At 36.2% G+C, this 20,216-nt stretch overlaps 1 protein-coding gene and 1 non-coding gene across 2 annotated transcripts; both read left to right on the top strand.

The window, feature by feature from the left end:
* The first annotated feature begins 4,930 nt into the window (after positions 1-4,930).
* Positions 4,931-5,037, top strand: LOC139895210 (small nucleolar RNA R71). Its single transcript, XR_011775672.1, has one exon. It is a non-coding gene; the product is annotated as a small nucleolar RNA R71 (small nucleolar RNA).
* An 8,775-nt stretch (positions 5,038-13,812) lies between these two features.
* On the top strand, positions 13,813-16,217 carry LOC139890647 (glutamate receptor 2.8-like). Its single transcript, XM_071873551.1, has 5 exons — positions 13,813-14,065; positions 14,153-14,418; positions 14,606-14,918; positions 15,207-15,583; positions 15,672-16,217. Exons 1-5 carry the CDS (start codon positions 13,813-13,815, stop codon positions 15,948-15,950), a joined length of 1,488 nt encoding a protein of 495 aa, XP_071729652.1. The 3' UTR covers positions 15,951-16,217.
* Positions 16,218-20,216: the final 3,999 nt, after the last annotated feature.

Raw genomic sequence — 20,216 nt, 5'->3', positions numbered from 1 at the left:
TTTCACCATTTTTGCTCTAGAATCTTCGTTTTAGCTCCGATTCTCTTGATTCTTTTTGTACCGCCTTCGTAATTACCTGTTCTTCAATTCTAATCGACGAAGTGGGTATTTTGCTGACAAAGTTCGAATCTTTCTTGTTTTTGGGCCTTAATACCGGGGTAAAAATGTGACTTTTTAGCCGATATCAAATATCTCACACTTAGACTTTGCTTGTCCTCAAGCAAACTCTCATTTCCTTAAGAATCTTTTCGGCATTTCTTTTCTAATAGCCTAAATGGTTTGCTTTTATTATAAGAGCAAAAGACAAGGTGAGTCATCTATGTTAGGGTTGAAATTATCTCTGCAAGCATACGAGGAGGTTACATGACATAGGATAGCTTTCACGGGTTACTCAAATCACTCAAGTGTTTAGGATTCCCTATAGATCTAAGAAATGAAAACGCTCATAGCCAGTCATGCTGCACCCATTATCATAGGCTTCATAAAGACTCAAATCCTTGCTGCTAATGGGAGAACGGTAGTAATATCAGCTTTATGGGTCATTTGTCAATGATGGAAAAGGAATTTTAGAGTGGTAGTGAAGTTGTTTTTGAGGGGTGAGATAAAGGGTAATGTAGTCTTTATACAGACTTTTATTCGGATAGATAGGAGTGCTGAAGTATTTTGAGAAGCACTTTTGAACTTTTCTTCATTTGATAATCATTTTCGGTCGAGTTCTCTTCGGCATTTCTCTTATTTAGTTCTGCTCCTTTTTCAGGACCATATATATATATATATATATATATATATATATATATATATATATATATATATATTGGAGACTTCATCTCGAGAAACTTTTAGCCGGTAAACTTTTTCAAGATCTTTGCCATGATACTTGAGAGTTTTATAACATTGGGTTTTCGGAAGGAGTTCTCGTTTTCTGGATTTTTTGAGTAATAGTAAAGGTGATGTGGAGTAGAAGTGGTGGAGGTGCAGAAGGCTTATGTTTGACAAATGGCTAGCTCTTTTGATTACAACCGAATCACGTTTCACTGCTTGGAGATGTAGATCTAAAGCAAGTTCTGATTCTGAGCACAGACATCGGCACTCTCAACGGAAAATAGTGAAGCATTAAAGATGAATGCTGGTCTTATTTGGGGTGCCTCACCATAATCAATTTAGGTCGATAATGCCTTAGTCATGCAATGCTCTATTAGAGATTCCAATCTAACAAGATTTCCACCTTACTTAAGCCTTATTTTTATTGACAAACGTTTTAGGTTTTCAAAAATACTTTTTCAAAAAGGGTTTATGTCAAAAATTTTGAAATTTGACTTAAGGACTTGGAATCTTCGTAACGGGTTATTATAATACAGCATAAAAAGATACCAACATCCTACACTTAGACGAACATTGTCCTCAATGTTTCTAGTGTATCCCACACTTAGGAGTTTTAGTTGAAGATTTGGGAGTATTTGTCTAGTGCTTTTATTGGGTGTTATCCCACACTTAGTGATAAGCTAGGATGTGGCATAGTTTGAATCTTGAGCTAGTAGCGAAAAGAAAGAAATACCCCTAGCAGATGCGGCTGCCTTCCAATCCTTGCATCTTTATCGGCTCATTTGTCATCTTTTATTCTTCTACTCTACTTTATTGCACGGGTTGCCTCCCGAGAAGCGCTTTTGTTTAAGTTCGTTGGCTCGACCGTAGTGATGCTTTAAAAAGCAAACATTCCTCGCTGATGGTTGTGATCTTGGTCTTCTCGAGGGAATGTGAGTCTCGGTGGATAAATCCTGAGAAAGTGTCAGACCAATAGTGGTAACAGATCTGATACTTCTCTTGAAGATCTTCTGAAAGATAAGTAGTGCGCAGTTTCGTGTCTTGATAAGTCTTGAAGTCCGATAAGAATATGATCCACGGCTCTGCTAATTGACCCATGAATGTCAATCATAGAAGCAGTGCTGGTGGTGATTATTTCTCTGATGGGATGCTCATTTCAGAGGTCTTCAAATAATGTCAGAAACTGTATCTTTAGAATCTCGAAGTCTTCGGAATGGTGATTTCCACAGTAGGAGTCTGTTGATTTGCACAGATTAGTTAAAAGATGAAGCTGGAGAGAAGTGAACAGCAATCCTAATCCGAGTATTAATTTCACCATCTTTGAGTATATCTCCCAATATCCAGCTTTAAATGTGAAACTAGGATCTGAGGATTCTTGGAAGATATGTGATAGCTGCTTCGTAACATAGGTGGCAATGTTGACTCGGTCTGGTTCAAGATGAGAGAACTGATTGTTTCACCTTGCTTCCTCCATAACAGCGTCTCGTAACTCTTTGATAATCAGATCAGCGTGGTGATCAATTGTTGCGTAAATCACTAGTCTGTCTGGTGTGCTTTCGAAATTATCTCTTTCCAAAAGAGCGAAAAAGCTGTGAATATCCTTGATCGTTTGCAAATCAGAGTGATAAGTCGGGCGTCCGGTGAAAAGATCCATATGCTTTCGGATGAGAGTCAGTAGTGCTTGTTGGTTTCGTGAGAACGGAAGTGCAGATCCGGCTAATGCGTTGTAGACCCTAGAGTAAATGATCTTCTGATTTCGACATAATCTTGTCTCAAGAATAGTGCGAACCACTGAATTGTGCTCTCGTTGCCTTTCTTCGTGATAGATATGATCGTGAAGAGAATTGATAAAGTCTTGAATGCATTCTTCTATGATTTCAACATCATTGTCTTCTCTTCGGAGATAAAGGTGGTGTTCTTCTCTGATAGCCATAATTTGTTCTGTTAAGCGTAGCGAAAAATCAATGGTTGATTTTTGGATGGATTCGAGAATGTCTTCAAATTCATCGGTATCATTGATGAAGGTGATCATGTATGCGTGTGTAGATATGACCGGAATTCGATCTGAAGAAGAGTCCGGCACCCCTTGATCTGGTTCGGTTGGCGAGTGTGAGTTATTCAGAATGTCTTCATGTTGCTCTTCCTCGTTATCATCGGTGTATTGTTCTTCTGAGGATGCGTCTGATGAACGGGTTTCTTTAGTATTCTGATTCTCCACTTTGATACTTGCAGGATCAATTTCTATATCCTTAACCTCAGCCTTGTCGGTCTTCTTCTTGAAGCGAATGATGAAACTGTGATCTTCCGTTTCAAGCCTCGTTATTTCTTCATGACGCTCAGTGCTTGGAGCGGGTATTTTCGCAGTTTCTTTTACGTCTTCCATTTCTTCTTCCTCCTCAGATTCCTCCTCTTCCTCTATTTCTTCGCTGGGATCCTCTTCTTCCATTTCTGGGTCGTCTACAGACTGTGATTCGACACCCATCTCGATATCATTGGCTGGTGGTGAAGTCTCGTCATCGGAAGTGATCCATCTGGTGGAAATAGCAAACATCTCTGCCTGTCCAGAAAGATCATTTGGTTGGTCAATTTTGAAGGTAACGCTCTCCCCATGCGACGTAAGATCAAGGTTTGATTGTACACATCAATGACAGTCCTAGCCGTATTCATGAAAGGTCTTCCTAATACTACTGGTGTGTGTAGGTCTTCCTTAATATCCATTACTACGAAATCCGTAGGATACAAGAATTTATTGACTTTCACCAAGACGTTCTCAACTATGCCCTTAGGATATCAAATTGTGTGATCGGCAAGTTGGATTGTCATTTTGGTTGGTGACAAGTCTCCTAACTCTAATCTCCTGTAGAGAGAGTTGGGGATTAGGTTGATTCCTTCTCCTAAATCTGCTAGCGCATGAATGGTTCCAGATTGGTAGATTGAACACGGGAAAATGAATCGGCCCGTATCTCATAGCTTTGGTGGTAGAGAGTTTCTGAGCAATGCAGAGCATTCTTCACTCAGTGGAATTTTGTTAGAGTCTGGTATCCTCTCCTTTGTAGAAAAAAGCCTTCGCATGTATCTCTTCTGGTTGGGAACTTTGGACATAGTGTCCAGGAATCTTCCATCAAGTTTGAAGGAATCAAGCTTGGATGGTTCTTCTTGTAGCCTTCCAGGATAAGGTACGCGAACTGGAGTTTCAGGGGTCAGCTTCTCAGTATATGTCGATTTGTTCTTGAGCCTAGCTGAACTTCTCCGTGGTTCTTCTTCTAGGATCACGGAATCCATTTGCTTTGCTTCTTCTATGTGGGGATTTTGGATAGTATTACTTCGTAATCTTCCCTGCGGTCGGGTTTCAAGGCATTGTGATAACTGTCCGAGCTGCGTTTCCAAACTTTTGAGCAGAGCCAATTGATTTCTCATTAGTATCTCCGTGTAATCTTATCTGGCTGTAGTTCTCTGATTTAGCTGTTGTTGTCCTTGAATGAAGCGAGTCAATTGATCATCAACTCCGAGAGTGGGATTAGTTGCTTTTGTAATCTGGGTGGTAGGGGAATTTTCCTCAACTGGGGGACCAGTGAGTGGAAGTGGTTGATCGTAGGTCAATTGAGATTGTTGGGCTGGATAAGGTGGATAGCGATAGCGGAAAGGTTGATTGCTTCGCTGAAATTGATTAACCCTACGTGGTTGATTGAATCCGGGATTTAGTGGACGAGCTGGGTATTGAACGTAACAGACTGAACCGTCAGGGTTTTCGTACTTAACTTGATATTCTTCAGTAGGTTGCGGGTTGGTACAATTAACATAAGTCTGAGCTTGGTTAACCTGTTGCGACTGCGTCTTCAATTCTCTGAGTTGTTTAGCAAGAGATTCCATCTTATCCATGAGGGATTTGACGGCATCCGTTTGATTGTTAAGTGCAGAGAATGGGGCAGATGATGAAGTTGTTTCACCACTTTTCCAGTCATGATGATGCATTGTCATGTTCTCGAGCAATTCCCATGCTTCGTCTGCGGTTTGGTTCATCTGATTCCCTTGAGCTGCTGCATCGATCGTCGTCCTATGATTTACCGTAACACCATTGTAGAAGGTACAGATTTGGGCTGACCGTTCTAGCTGATGATTAGGGCATTTCTTCAGCAGGGTTTTGAATCGCTCCCATGCAGTGTAAAGAGATTCTTCATAGCTTTGTTTGAAGTTAATGATGTCATTCTTCAGTTTGGTTTGTTTAGAAGGAGGGAAATATTTGGTTAGGAATTTAGTAGCCATCTCCGTCCATGACGTGATGGAATCTTTTTCCAGTCCTTCAAACCAAGTTTGAGCATGATGAGTGAGAGAATAGGGGAACAAGTATAGCCGGACTATATCTTTTCCTATCCCTGGCTGTTTGTAGGAGTTCGAAAGAGATATGAATTTATCAAGGTGAGAATTAGGATCGTCGTTCGGTAATCCATGAAACTGACAGCTATTTTGGATGAGCTGGATGATGTGATGTTTTAACTCAGACGAGTGTCCTTGAATCTCTGGAAATCTGATTGGTCCTCCTCGACCTTCAATCGAGGGTTTGGTGTTTTCTGCTAAAGTAACGCGTAACGCCATTTGATTTCTGATTCGTGCTTCCTTGCGTGCTTTAGAGATTATTGCGTCTGGATCAGGTACGAATAGTAACGGCCCTGGTCTAGATCGGGTTTGAGTCATACACTAGGTATGCCTTTTTGTTTTTAATTTTTCGCAAATAAACTAAAATAATCTAAAGTAAGCTAAGCTAGTCTAAGGTAATCTAATTTTATCCAGTTTAATCTAAGGTAGTCTAAAGTAATCTAAGGTAATCTAATTTAATTAACTAACTATCCTACGGTTGAATATGTTTTTGGATCTGGCTACTGATTCCCTGGTATTTAAGTAACAGAGCTCCGCACGAACTATTCAACAAACCAAGTGGCCATGCCGACTACGGAGAGGCAGGATCCTTTTGGTCCCAATATAATTGGCGAATGTTCGGAAAATTCAACAAACAAGTCCGTGTATAATTGTCTTTCTTAGACAGCACTAAATGCTTGTGAATAAGTTTGATAGAGAGCAGTATTGCCTGATACCAGTTCCCCGGCAGCGGCGCCAAAAAAAACTTAGTACTCTCCCGTGATATGGCCGAAACGGACAGTTTTTATTTGCACGGTGTTGTCGGGCCGCGGCTCGCCAGGATCAGCCACTCGTGGGAGAGGGTACTGTTTTAAATTTATATTTAGCGGGGCATAAATCTTACTACTCCTTATAAGTAAGGGAAGTATGACCTAGAGTCGTATTTTTGAGATATCAGTAGAATCGAACCTATATTTAAGCCTAAGATAGTTAGGGAGTAGTGGTTATTTAATTTGGGATTTTCTAATTTATAAGATAGATAAAATAAATGCGATAAAATTCGTTATTCAGAAAAGGTTAAAGTGAGTGCATACTATGACTTCATCAGTTATTATGCCGATATTATGGAATGATGGCTCATGAATAGGCAGAGGCCTTGTATTCATTACACTGGTCCTAAACGCCCCTGTCATAAGACATGTCACTGGGTACTGCGTTAGGCTTGAAGATTATGAATAGACAGCAACGTCCCTTACCCCCGACGTCCGTGCAGTCTGACTATAGGCATACACATTCAGACGGCTCATCCAATTGAGCGACTCAGTTGGGTGACGTATTAACATTTCAAAATGGTCTAAACTTTCTTAAGCATAATAGAATACATGGTTTACCATATCCGAGAGACGTGATGTGTTTCAATGCTTTCGTTAATGATTGGTTTTGAAAGATAGTTAGGCCCTTAAAAAGAGTTCAACCATAAAGAACACCATGGCCAAGTCAAGCTGACTTCCATGAACACGTTCGGTTATCCTAACGGTCCAATCCTTTATGTGTCTAAACAAACAGTTCCTTAATTAACTAAGAATCCCTCAAGCGGGGTGCAATGCTTGAGACCGCGTTATGGTGCAGTGTACTGGTCAACATTAACCGGATTCCATGGCCTTACTTAGCAGAGGTACAGCTTACAACAACCGCTGTGCTTCAGCGTGCACGTACGAAGTTTATATGCTTGGTGACTACACTAGCATGGTCTAGGACCGACAATGTACTAAGGGTATAGTTAGATGTTTCACTACGAAAGAGTCCTCAGTCGAAATCCAAAGTTTGATAGACTTACTACAACCGGTGTGCCTCAGTCGATCTTACGTTGTATCTGATAGACTTCTCTTACCAAGGGGTGACACAGATAGTGTACTCTGAATTGGGGTTCACGACTTTCCAATAACAGAGCCTATAACTACGTTCTATTAGTTGGAAAAGCGATTGAGTTTAAAGCATAATCGAAAAGCATTTCGACAGCATACACAAACCATAATATTATTTCGGCATTATAACTGCTTACATCATAGCATACACTAAAGATAACTACTCGCTAATCATGGCAACAATATCATAAAACATTATATAAGATAAAGGATAGAAGTATCAGTAGATTAAACGAGTTCTGAATACAAAAGTGACAACTTCAAGACTCCAGACCGTTCCTAATACAATCTTCAGCGTTCTTCTCGGGGTACTAGGTTTCCCGCACGGAGTCGAAGGCTTTGAGAGTATGACTAATATTGTACAAGAGAGCGAAAGAAGTGGATTGAAGTGTGTCTTGGAATGAATGACAAAGACCCTTTAAATAAGCAAAGTTTTTCCCTGCAAACGGCTGGCAAGCCGTATGGCAACCCGTTTGGTGAGCCGTATTTGGCAAGCCTTTTGCTTGGCAGCCCGTTTCTTGGGGCCGTTTGCTGGACCATTTGGCAGGTCGTACCTCATACTGGCAAGCCGTATGGCAGGTTGTTTTCAGTGCTGGTCAGCCTTGATTCACTGGATCGTAACTTGATTTCTTGTCTTTCACCGTTTTTGCTCTAGAATCTTCGTTTTAGCTCCGATTCTCTTGATTCTTTTTGTACCGCCTTCGTAATTACTTGTTCTTCAATTCTAATCAACGAAATGGGTATTTTACCGACAAAGTTCGAATCTTTCTTGTTTTTGGGCCTTAATACCGGGGTGAAAACGTGACTTTTTAGCCGATATCAATCATCTAAGCCCAATTGAGTATAATAGTCCCTTTAAAGAGCATTTTTTTTAAAACAACACACAAAGGCCTAAAAAATTAAAAAACAAATGTGAAACCTATTATAAATCAGTTAAAAAATAATATCAAGGGGACAAAAAATGTGAATAGTTACTTTTAGACCAATAGGAAGAGAGCAAATAGGCTCACATTTAGAAGATACAGAGTATATTATTATTATTATTATTATTATTATTATTATTATTATTATTATTATTATTATTATTATTATTATTATTATTATTATTATTATTATTATTATATATGTCCTTCAACTATCACACGTCATTTTTATTTTTTATTTTAAATCCTTCAACTTATGAGAGCTTATGAAAGCTTTGAGCTTATGATTTTAATAAGCTCCAAGTCATAAGTTTTGTTTGCTAGACAAAAAAAGTAGAGCTTATGAAAATCATAAGTTCTTAAAAAATAAGCTACTTATAGTAGCTTATGAAAAAAAGTTCTCAACTTGTTAACAACATTTTTTATTTATCTATCCACATTGTATCATGTATAATTATTATGGAGTAGTTAGTATATAACTAAAAGTAGAAAACGAAACTACGGTACATTTTGTGTACACTTGTAAGAGTTATTTGTCAAGTTGAAACGGATTATTGTCTCTTCATTTACGCAACATATGATATTGTAAAAGATTCCATATGCAATAGAGATGTAGCCGTCGCAACGCGCGGCTGACCACCAACTTGTTGTTATTCAAGTCAAATTAAATTAGAATTCTAGACAAGTAATGTGTCCTAGGCCCAAATTCAAAAGTAAAGGATAACACAAATCTTTATCCAAGCCCACCTCAAATCTAATCAGGCCCAAGTAAATTGGCCGAGTGATCTGCCAACTTTAACGAACTCAGTTAATTTTCTAACGGAAAATATTAATGGTATTAAGAAAATTAAAGATTTTCGTTAAAAAGAAACTTTTCTAACGAAATTTTCAAGATTTCGCGTACTTTCAATTGTGAATTATATGAAATGTTCGCAATTTACAAACATATATGCACGTGTGAACAAGAAATTATATATTTGATTATATAGTTAGAGTATATGTTTTTTCAAACTATTTTGTGTTCAATCTTACTCTCTATCAACTTTCATATGTGATTCAATCTACTTATATGTAAAAATCCTTTTAATTTAATGGTTCTCGCAGTTTTCACTTTTTTTTTTTGAATTTTTTTTACAAACATTAAGATCACATGAAAATAGGAACAATTAAAAAAAGATACTTTGTGATAAATGTTATTATTTTGACCAAAAAATGCTCGAAGAAATAACATTAATCGATAAATGTTCCTGATAACATTCATCGTGATACATGTTATTGTTCGAGCGTTTTTTGGTGTTTAGAATCTAGGGTTTAGAAATTAAGGTTTAGTGTTTAAATTTAGGATTTAGATTGAATTTTTAACACGAACGGATTAGAGTTTAAGGTTTGATGTTTTGAATTTTGGGTTTAGGGACTAAACCCAAAACACTAAACCCTAAACTCTGAATCGGGTTAAATTTTGAATAAAACTTCATAGAAGATGAAAAAAATGCTCGCAGAATAACATGTATCACTCTAAATATTATCAGAAACACTTATCGATGAATGTTATTTTTATCGAGCATTTTTTGGTTAAAATAATAACATTTATCACAAAATGTCTTTTTTAAATATTCATATTTTCACCTAATCTTAATGTTTGTGAAAAAATTTAATAAAAAATTAAAATTTACTTTCTTCTTTTCTCCCAAAAAAGTATTTCCGCATATATATATATATATATATATATATATATATTTATATATATATAAACAACACCATGTTCAATCTGGAGCAGATTGACCTCAATCTACACTAGATTGACTTCAATCTGCACCTGAATGAACATGGTGCTATGGGTTCCCCCCCCCCCCCCATCGTGACCGCGATGGGATCCTGTTCAGCAACGTCTTTTATTTTTCATCTTTTAACTTGATGTCGACCGTTTGATGCTGGAACTCGCTGAAATCATCTTCAAAACCAACAATAAGACTTCTTGAGCTTTCTTTATCATTTTCTTTAAAATTAATCATGAACTAAAGTCTTCAATCTTTAACAAATTATAACCCGAAAGAACCCGATATCGCGAATGAATATATGTATAAATGAGCCGATATCAATATATATATATATATATATATATATATATATATATATATATATATATATATATATATATATATATATATATATATATATATATATATATATATATATATGATGTATAAAATCGTACCTTAAATAACTTTCTTAAAACTTAACAAATTATCACCCAAATTTAGGCAACTAAAACCTGATCATGCAGTATCTAATAAATAAATTGATCAGTTCATTCCACAGATAGCAGTGTTCAATATTTAAACAACTAATAATTATTCCACGAAATGGGGGGTTTTGATTTGAATTTAAGTAAGTTATAAACAATAGCGAAGTAATTAAACAAATTAACCAGATAAAAAGAAGTAGTGTCCACTTTATTGCTCAACAAATGACTAGGATTGTTCTTTTATTAAAAACATTTATTTAAGGTCTAGATAATTAGTTCATATCGGTCTCACGAAATCAATGAACCAAAGACATAATGAATTCAATTAACTCACATTAATTATCATTCAGAGGTTCAAATTACCATGTTAAATTAATCTAGACTTTCTCTTGGTTAAACTCACATAAAACCTAGGCTAATGGGATTACTCGGAAAAGCCTACACGATTGTGTTATCACAATATCAATTTAATCACTAATTGCACTCACATACAATTGTCTAGATCTAAGAAATGAAGTACAAGCTATGAATATTGATAAACTCACATAAACCGAATCCAATAACCTGTATAATTAAATTAACGATATATAGATGAACACAACAATGGATCTTGCGAGAAAGCAAAATTAATTAAAAATAAAAACCTTAATAAATCACAAGATAGAACATTCCAAATCATAAGTCTTACATCAAGTGAACACAATTAAATTTAGCCTAACATGGAAAAAGAAAGAACAAAATATTAATTGGAACAAATAGTATTCATCATAAAATCACTAATATAATGAAGAACTAGGGTATCAATGATTAATGGATGATCCAATCTTCAACCTTGATATTAGTATCTTTAAAATTGATGAAGAATGGCTTTAGAACCTTCAAAAACGACCCTCCCGGCCTCAGAATTCGTAAAACAATCGATACCCTAAAATTGGGGTTTAATATGGTATTTATAGGGCCAAAATTCGGAGTCCTGACCAACCCTGCGTCGAGACCGCGACCCAGACATCACGACCGCGACCTTGCTTGAAAAACCTGCATCACGACCGGAATGAGGTACATCGCGACCGCGATGCTTCGAGCTTCAAATCTGCTGGATGTCTGTCACTATGTCGCGACCGCAATCCCCCCCCCCCATCGTGACCGCGATGGGATCCTGTTTAGCAACGTCTTTTATTTTTCATCTTTTAACTTGATGTCGACCATTTGATGCTGGAACTCGCTGAAATCATCTTCAAAACCAACAATAAAACTTCTTGAGCTTTCTTTATCATTTTCTTTAAAATTAATCATGAACTAAAGTCTTCAATCTTTAACAAATTATAACCCGAAAGAACCCGATATCGCGAATGAATATATGTATAAATGAGCCGATATCAATATATATATATATATATATATATATATATATATATATATATATATATATATATATATATATATATATATATATATATATATATATATATATATATTATTTGTTATCTAAATATGGTAAGATTTACTATATTTATTTTTACCTTATTTTTACCGTCAAGACTCAAGAGTATTTATTTTAAATTATTACGGAGTATATATTATATATAATGAATTATTAAAAAATAGTAATTTAATGTTTATAAATGTAAAACTTGTTTAGAATTGCGAGCTTGTTCGAGTTTGATATATGAAGCTCTATCTCGGGCTCTTTTATTAAACAAGCTTCAAAATATGTTAAATGTCGGGCTCGAGCTCGTTTTTCCTTGGCTTGAATAGAATAACTAATGAGTCGAGCTCGAGTACATCACGAGTAGCTAGGCTCATTTACACCCTTAATCCTATGCGAGTATTGGTAGCTCATACTAGCTAGACGCTTCATGATTTTGGTTATTGGTTCCATTTGTCGTAGTATTGTTTATGGCAGAATTGCAGTTTTCGCACTAGATCCTTTTATGTATATGGTTAAATTTCGATTACTGCTCATAATTATAAGTTTCTCTATAGTAACGACTCCCATTTCTTTTCTACATCTTTAAAATCATCTTTGATGATTAAAATGAATGAAAGTTTAAGGAATTTACTAATTGCTCGTAAGAAGCCTAGACAAGATGTTATTTATTTATTTAATTTATTGAAAGGCAAAAGCAAACATCCAACATAATTTTAGACGAATATATACATATTGTCTATATGAGGACTTGAACCCGTGACCTAGGGCACCTCGATAACGCCAGGCCAATGGCATAACCTTGGGGATTATCACATACATATTCTACATAAATAATGAAAAGGAATTACTTAAATTACCATACAAGAAAAATGAGCTTTAGTGACGAGAACTATTGGTCACTAGTAACATTAAATTGGTCACTAAATCGAGTTAGTGACCAAAATAGGTAGGTCACTTTTCGTCACTATAGATCCGTCACAAATATTATTAGAGAGCAATAAGACACTAAAATTGGTGTGACCATTTATTTGGTCACTAAAATTGTATTGTGACCAAAATTTGATGACGACTTTTTTTTAATAATAAATAAATAGTAGTATTAGTGACCAAATATTAAGTTATCAACAAAAGGTCACAAATAATATTTTTCTTATAGTGTCTTGAAAGTTAAAAAACTGTCCAGTAATTAAAATAACCATCTTTTTTACCAAGCAACTGATAAATTAACTAACAAACAAGTCTATAATCTGGATTATTTACTCTCAACATATGACTTGGTCAAAGTATTCCATGACAAAAGCTGAAACTTCTCAGCAACTTCACCTCAAGTAATTAACAAGTCTATAATCTGGATTAATCATCACTCAGTATGCTTGCAATTTTTCATTCGGTATTATAGAGTAAATGTGTCCCTTTTCATAGTTTAGTTGACAATCACTACAAGATTTGATAATTAATTAGGTTATTTTAATCGAATATGAATCAGCAAAAGTTTAGAAGGAGTAAAAGGATTCGTTGGAGCCTCGATAAGTCAAGTGCAAGTAGTATATAAATCGGGTGAAAATGATATATATATATATATATATATATATATATATATATATATATATATATATATATATATATATATATATATATATATATTATAATATTTTGGAATCCAGAAATGTCACTATCTTAGAAAGGCCCTGATTGGCATGACATTCTAGCTGTAGTTTCTTGGTATTTGCCCAACCCAATCCAAAAATGAATTAAATATATATTTTATAATTATTTATCCTACGCGAGCTCCGACAGAAACTTAGGCCATTTGGAGGTGTTAACCTTTCACCCCAAGGTATATATACTGAAATTTCAAAGTCAACAATCTGAATTCATCTTCAAACTATCTCAGTTGAATCAGTCGATATCTTATTGGTAAGAGAACGTGAAAACTACACCAAAAAGTTAGAAAAATCAGCAAAATAAACTAAAAATACAATTAAATTAAATCAAACTGACAGGTGTCTGAAAATCAAGATTTTAAGAAAAAGTCAAAGAATTTAAGTCGTAACTGAATCTTAGCTCTATATAAACCAAGAGAAGATTCTGCTTTGATACAAAACATCAGACAATATGGAACATAACAAGAACAATACCCTTGTGTTTGTGTTCCTTTTTGGGATAATGATTTATGTTCTTCTCATGGTTGATTCTGTGAACGCGTCGGTAGTAGTACCATCAAATAATTTGATAAATCGAGAACCATATTCAAAAGTTGATTCTAAAGAAGCGGTGACGAGTACAACTATTAGACAGAGATCTAGCCACAAAAGAAGATTCAGAAAAGAGCGTCGCCTTATTGAACAGCCGCATGATATATGTGCAGGTATGTTAAGTTGTTACATTCATGTAGGTGAAAAACAAAAATGTTCATTATTTGATTATTAAGTACTAACATCAAGGCCTACAATAGATATTGTAGGGCCCACATGGCAGGTTAACAAAACAGGAGAAGGTCCATGCCAACAATTAATTGTGTGGGTTCCAAAGAAGAATGGATTCACTGAGTTTGTAAAAATAGAAGATTTTGAAGTTAAAGGTGGATTCTCCCTAGCAATATTTTGCTATGCATTACATTTGTTGCCATACAAAATTCAGCCTATCTTCAAACCGTACATCAACGACAAAGGGGAGAGTAACGGTACCTATGATCAACTTCTACATGTCATTGAAGGAACGGTATGTAAACATTTCTGAATATACATATATGAATCACAAGCTCTACATGTACTCTGTATCAAATGAGACTTGAACTCACAACATCTTAATAGAGGAGTAAACTGCGTATTGTTAGACTAATTTTTTAACAATAAAATGAATCGAAGCTCTATAAGCTTAACACTCTTATCTTATTCTGAATTTTCAGACTTGTGAAACTGTTGCGGGTGATGTAACCGTGCGTGCAAGCAGAGCACAATATGTTGATTTTACAACACCCTATCTAAGCTCTGAAGTTTATATGCTTGTTCATGGATCACATGAATGGAACCAAACGTTGTGGACATTTCTAAGACCTTTCACTAAGAGATTGTGGTTCGCAATAATTGGCATGTGTATCTATATTGGAGTTGCAGTCGCAATTTTGGAATACCGTGCTGACAACCCTAAATTTACAGCATCCTATAAGACAGTCAGAATGATCATCTGGTTCCCGGTTTCTATGTTCTTCTTCAATGAAGGTATTGTTTCTAATCATCCCAAGATAGTTTAGTGTTTGAAGTCACGATATTCTTACAAAGGTCTCGGGCGGTTCAAAACTCACTAGTAGCTTATTTTGAAGTGGTCAAGAAAAGGGTCGGAAACGGTCTACGGGATAACCCGGGTAGGCAGTGTACATATGAGTAAAAATACTTCTTCACTCTAGTAACCTTAACAAGGAAAAACCTTATATGTTTACCCTTTTTTCATATAAACTTGTTATGCAAACATTGTATTCACGTTATTATCACACTTTTTTGTTTTTGCAGGGAAGATATTGAATAGGAACTCTAAAGTCGTGTTGGTTATGTGGTTAAGTATGATTTTCATTGTAGTTCAGATTTTCACAGCTACGTTGTCCTCATGGTTGACACTCGATCAATTGCGTCCTAGATTGCCTTCTGGGTATGAAAACTTCGGATATCAAAATGGTTCCTTTCTAAAAGATTTTATAATTGACAAATACAAGCGCAACGACACAAATTTGGTTCCCCTGAATAGCGTCGAAGAATATAAAACTGCTTTGTCCAGCGGCAGAGTTACTGCAGTGTTCGATGAACTCCCGTACATTGAACTCTTTCTTGCTAAGCATGGCTCAGATTATATGAAGTTTGGACCAATAAACCAGGAATCTGGAATTGCATTTGTAAGTCTCTTCATTAAATAACGAAACTTTTACTCTTATGTACAATTGTTGGCATCAATTTTCGAGCCTGGTATGTTTAATTATCCAGGCATTACCTCGTGGATCTCCATTTTTACCGATCTTTACGAGGGCAGTCATAAATGTAACTGAAAGTGATGTCATGATGAATATGAAGAAAAAATACTTGGGGTTTCGTGCTCCTGATGAATCTCAACCTAATCAAGCTTTACCACAAAGTCTTGATATTCAGAGTTTTATTGGACTATTCATATTAATGGGGACTGGGGCTATAGCGGCTATTATATGTTCAGAAATTTCTATTCGGCAAGCAAACAAAAAAATTCTTCCTGTATCGATGGATGACTAGATTCAGCTATAAATATTGAATCCATCATGTATAGTTTTGACCTTTTGAAGCCGAAGAGGGACCATAAGCGGTTAAAGAAGAAACTGTTCTGAGTTCCCTCCTTTTTTTGTGAATGTGAAGTGTTTTTGTAGCACAAAATGTTACCTTGAATGTCTTGTAACTTATTAGTATGCACATGCTTTAATGTAGGCGTGTGTTGTTATTGTACATATAGTGAATTAACTAGCACTAGTGTGGTCTACCCTGATTATATATACATGCAATATATATGTACAGGGGCGGAACTTAGTTATATCTGGAGGGGGTGCCCGCCCCCTCCGGATTTGGAAAAAAAAAAAAATTTACACTAAATTTTTTTTTTTTTACTAAAAAATAAGGTTTTTTTTAGTGTTTACCCTCCTGGCATTGAAACTTTTATTAAATTTTTACATTCGCCCCACCTGTGTCTGGGTTCAAGTTCCGCCACTGTATATGTATATGTTATATTGAATATAAGTGGTTTATTTAATTCTTGGTGAAATGGTGATTTTTTTTTTTTTTTCATGCATCTTTACCACCATCAGAAGCATTTCTTATAAGACATTGTACAGTTGCATATATATACACATAAAATACAAGGATGGCGCATATATAGAATGACAAATAGATTCGTCCATTCGCTGCCTGAATCTATTATTCAACTCCCCACGAAACGTGCTAAGCTTCTTAACTTCTTCTGGCTTCCATTTGTTTACCTAAGCTACCATTTTCTGATTCGTCAACGGATTCTGGTTTTGTCTGTGCTTTCCAGAAATCATCTGTCACATCATATTCAGAAACCGAGCTTTCTGTGGCGTCAGAACTACTTACCAATTTCTTCCTCAAATAACAATTTTTCATCAACGATCGCATTGCCTGTACAGAATTAAAACTCAGATACAAGAAATGAGTTGTGGAAAACTAACTTGTAAATTTACCATACCTTACCACTGTATTTTCTTACCATTTTTCTAAAAACCTCTGAAACCATTCTTTCGATGTTAAGTAAGGGGCTTTTGATTAAACAACTTGATAGTGAAGCTTTTGCAGCACTATGAAGAGCATCTAGAAGTTTGCCTTTGTCAAGTCATAAGTTATTCTTATCTTTCCTTTTAGGTTTTCTTTAGAAAAACTTTTTGTAGAATGAAGACACATGATTTGGATGCTGAAGATGAGACAGATAACGGAGTTGATTTATATATTTAGGAGTGCGTAATCAAGTATCTTGAATAAAGGTGCCAAATTTGACCCATTTACTCTGAATGGGTCACTTAGAGATACTCTTCAGCTATTATGTGTCAAATGAGTATCAATTAAAAAAAAAAAAAAAAAAAAAACAAATGGGTTGAAAGTTGGCTGGTGTCAGCTAAGCCTTTTTCAGTCTCTGCACAAAATTTAACCTTTTGACCGCTAATATCGTCGTCCGTAATAACTGTTAGAAACAGGGTATGTAAACAGATAATCCGGATATTTCTAGAATCGTGAAACACTTTCCTAATTAAATATTTCGACCCTCCTTGTCTCGGGTTACACGAAATTTCAATTGGGATAAGACTAGAAATGCAAATCGTTTCCAGAAAAGAAGAACGTGATTTATGTGTATAGATTTGTGTGTTCGTTCTGTGTGAAAATTGAATAAGAATATGAAAGCAGTTTCCCAAAACTGATTATATAAAACAGTTTTGGCGGTTACCAAATAAATGGTTATGACGGTTGAAAAAGGAGCGGGGAAAAACGTTTTATTTAAACGTTTCATTAAAACGTATCACTCAAAACGTTTTTGTTTCGGGGTGCTGCCCCCTTGACCCCCGCCCGCTCACCTGGTAGCGGGGCCCCAGCCAGGGGCGCTGCCCCTTGGACCCCGCAAAGGGGCGCAGCCCCCTTGACCCCGTCATTACCGTGCGCCAGTGTCTAGTTCACTCTTATGGGCGTGCACTCCGCACTCACCGAACCCATGTTAAGTATCACTAGTCAACTCCTGCTTTCTAGTAAATCACAATCAGCTAAAATGATAGTTGGATGACACTAAAATCACCAACAAATCCCCCCATTTTAGTGTAATTCTTGATTTACTAAATGACATCAATAAACAGACAAACCAATGCATAAATGAAAATGTTTCAGAAATTAAATTTTCATCTTAGTATATTACATCATCCAGAATTCGAGAATCGGGGTATTTCAAAAATTAAACCCTTCAACCCATATGAAAACGAGAGAGTAATACACACATCAGTTTCTTACACTAATCTAATACACACTTGACACTTTTATAAGCCATGTGTCCCTATCCTTCGGTGAACATATCGGCAGCTAAGTCCAAAGCTCCCTTGAAGTGGCAAAACTTCATGCTCACATAGGTAGTTCTTCTACATCTTGCACCTGCATATGCAATTTTTTAAAAGAACTATTAAGAAGATAAACTTCAACCTACCTCAACTTGCAGTCTAAACACATACCTTGGGATCATTATACTTATGTGTTTCAATCTTCAGAAAGTAAGCTTTCCACATTGAAATTCAGCTTCTAGCGTTTTACTAGAAGGGAATTGGGTGTCTTACTTTGGAAGATTTCGGTGGACTTCAATCCCACTCCAATAGCCGACTTGTGCACTAAGCCTCGGGCTAATGCTTTGGTTAGATGATCCGCTAAGTTTTCTTGAGATCTCACAAAATCTACGGATATCACACCATTCATGATCAACTCACGAATCATACCATGTCTAAGACCTAAGTGTCGCGACTTTCTATTGTACATATGACTATATGCCTAAGACACAGTAGATGAACTGTCACAATGGACTGAGATAGGAGATATCGGTTTTGGCCACAAAGGAATCTCATAAATCAGATTTCTCAACCACTCAGCTTCTTTACCGGCTGCTGCCAAAGCAAAAAATTCTGACTCCATAGTCAAATTTGTAATGCACGTTTGCTTCTTCGAAGCCCATGATATAGCACCTCCTCCAAGTAGGAATTCCCAACATGTCGTAGATGAATGATCTTCGACGTTAGTAATCCAACTTGCATCCGAATATCCTTCTATAACCGAAGGAAATCCTGAATAAGTAATACCATAATCCAAGGTACCTCGCAAATACTTGAATACTCTAATGATAGCATGCCAATGAATAGTAGTGGAATTACTAGTAAATCTACTCAACTTTCCCACGGCATAAGCAATATCGGGCCATGTGCTAGTCATAGCATACATTAAACATCCAATAGCTCGAGAGTATTCAAGTGGTGACACAGCCTTGCCCACGACATAAGCAATATCGGATCAACAAGAGTATTAACAGGTGAACAGTTATTAACTTCAAACCTTTTAAGTATCTTCTCAATATAATGAGATTGCGTAATCAAGATACTCCTCTCACCACGATTGATCCTTATTCCAAGAATCACATCAGCTACTCCCATATCTTTCATGGCAAACTGTGATGACAAAAACTTCTTTGTTCGATCAACTTGATCTTGGTCAGTACCAAAGATCAACATGTCATCAACATACAAGCAAATGATCACACCTTTTCCAGATTGATCAAATTTGCTATACACACATTTGTCAGATTGGTTTAGTTGAAAACCATTGGACAATACCACATCATCAAACTTTTGATGCCACTGCTTCGGGGCTTATTTCAGCCCATACAACGATTTAATCAACTTGCACACTTTATTCTCTTGCCCGGGAATAACAAATCCTTCCGGTTGTTTCATATACACTTCCTCCTCCAAATCACCATTTAAGAATGCTGTTTTGACATCCATTTGATGCATCACTAGGTCATGAATCGCAGCAAGTGATATCAATAACCTAATAGTAGTGATACGAGCAACCGGAGCATAGGTATCAAAATAATCAATACCTTCCTTTTGTCTAAAGCCTTGGATCACCAATCTAGCTTTAAACTTGTCAATAGTATCATCGACTTTCATCTTCCTCTTGAAGATCCATTTGTTACCCAAAGGTTTACACCCAGGTGGCAAATCAGTCAGCTCCCAAGTATTATTCTCCAAAATAGAGTCCATTTCATCGCGAATTGCTTCCTTCCAGAAAGTGACATCACGAGACCTCATAGCCTCATCAAAGGTTCTAGGATCCTCTTCTATACTATAACAGTATAAAAATTGAGATTGAACATGATCTCTAGATCCTTCAACTAAGAAAAGTTGAAAATCAGAACCATAAGATTTGGGCGTCCTAATTCAAGTGCCCCTACGAGGTTCGGGTGTTACACTAGGA

The sequence above is a fragment of the Rutidosis leptorrhynchoides genome, chromosome 2, assembly GCF_046630445.1.
Source record: "Rutidosis leptorrhynchoides isolate AG116_Rl617_1_P2 chromosome 2, CSIRO_AGI_Rlap_v1, whole genome shotgun sequence".
NCBI lineage: Eukaryota > Viridiplantae > Streptophyta > Magnoliopsida > Asterales > Asteraceae > Rutidosis > Rutidosis leptorrhynchoides.
Note: the sequence above shows the minus strand (reverse complement) of the source record. Positions and strands in the feature narration are given on the sequence as shown.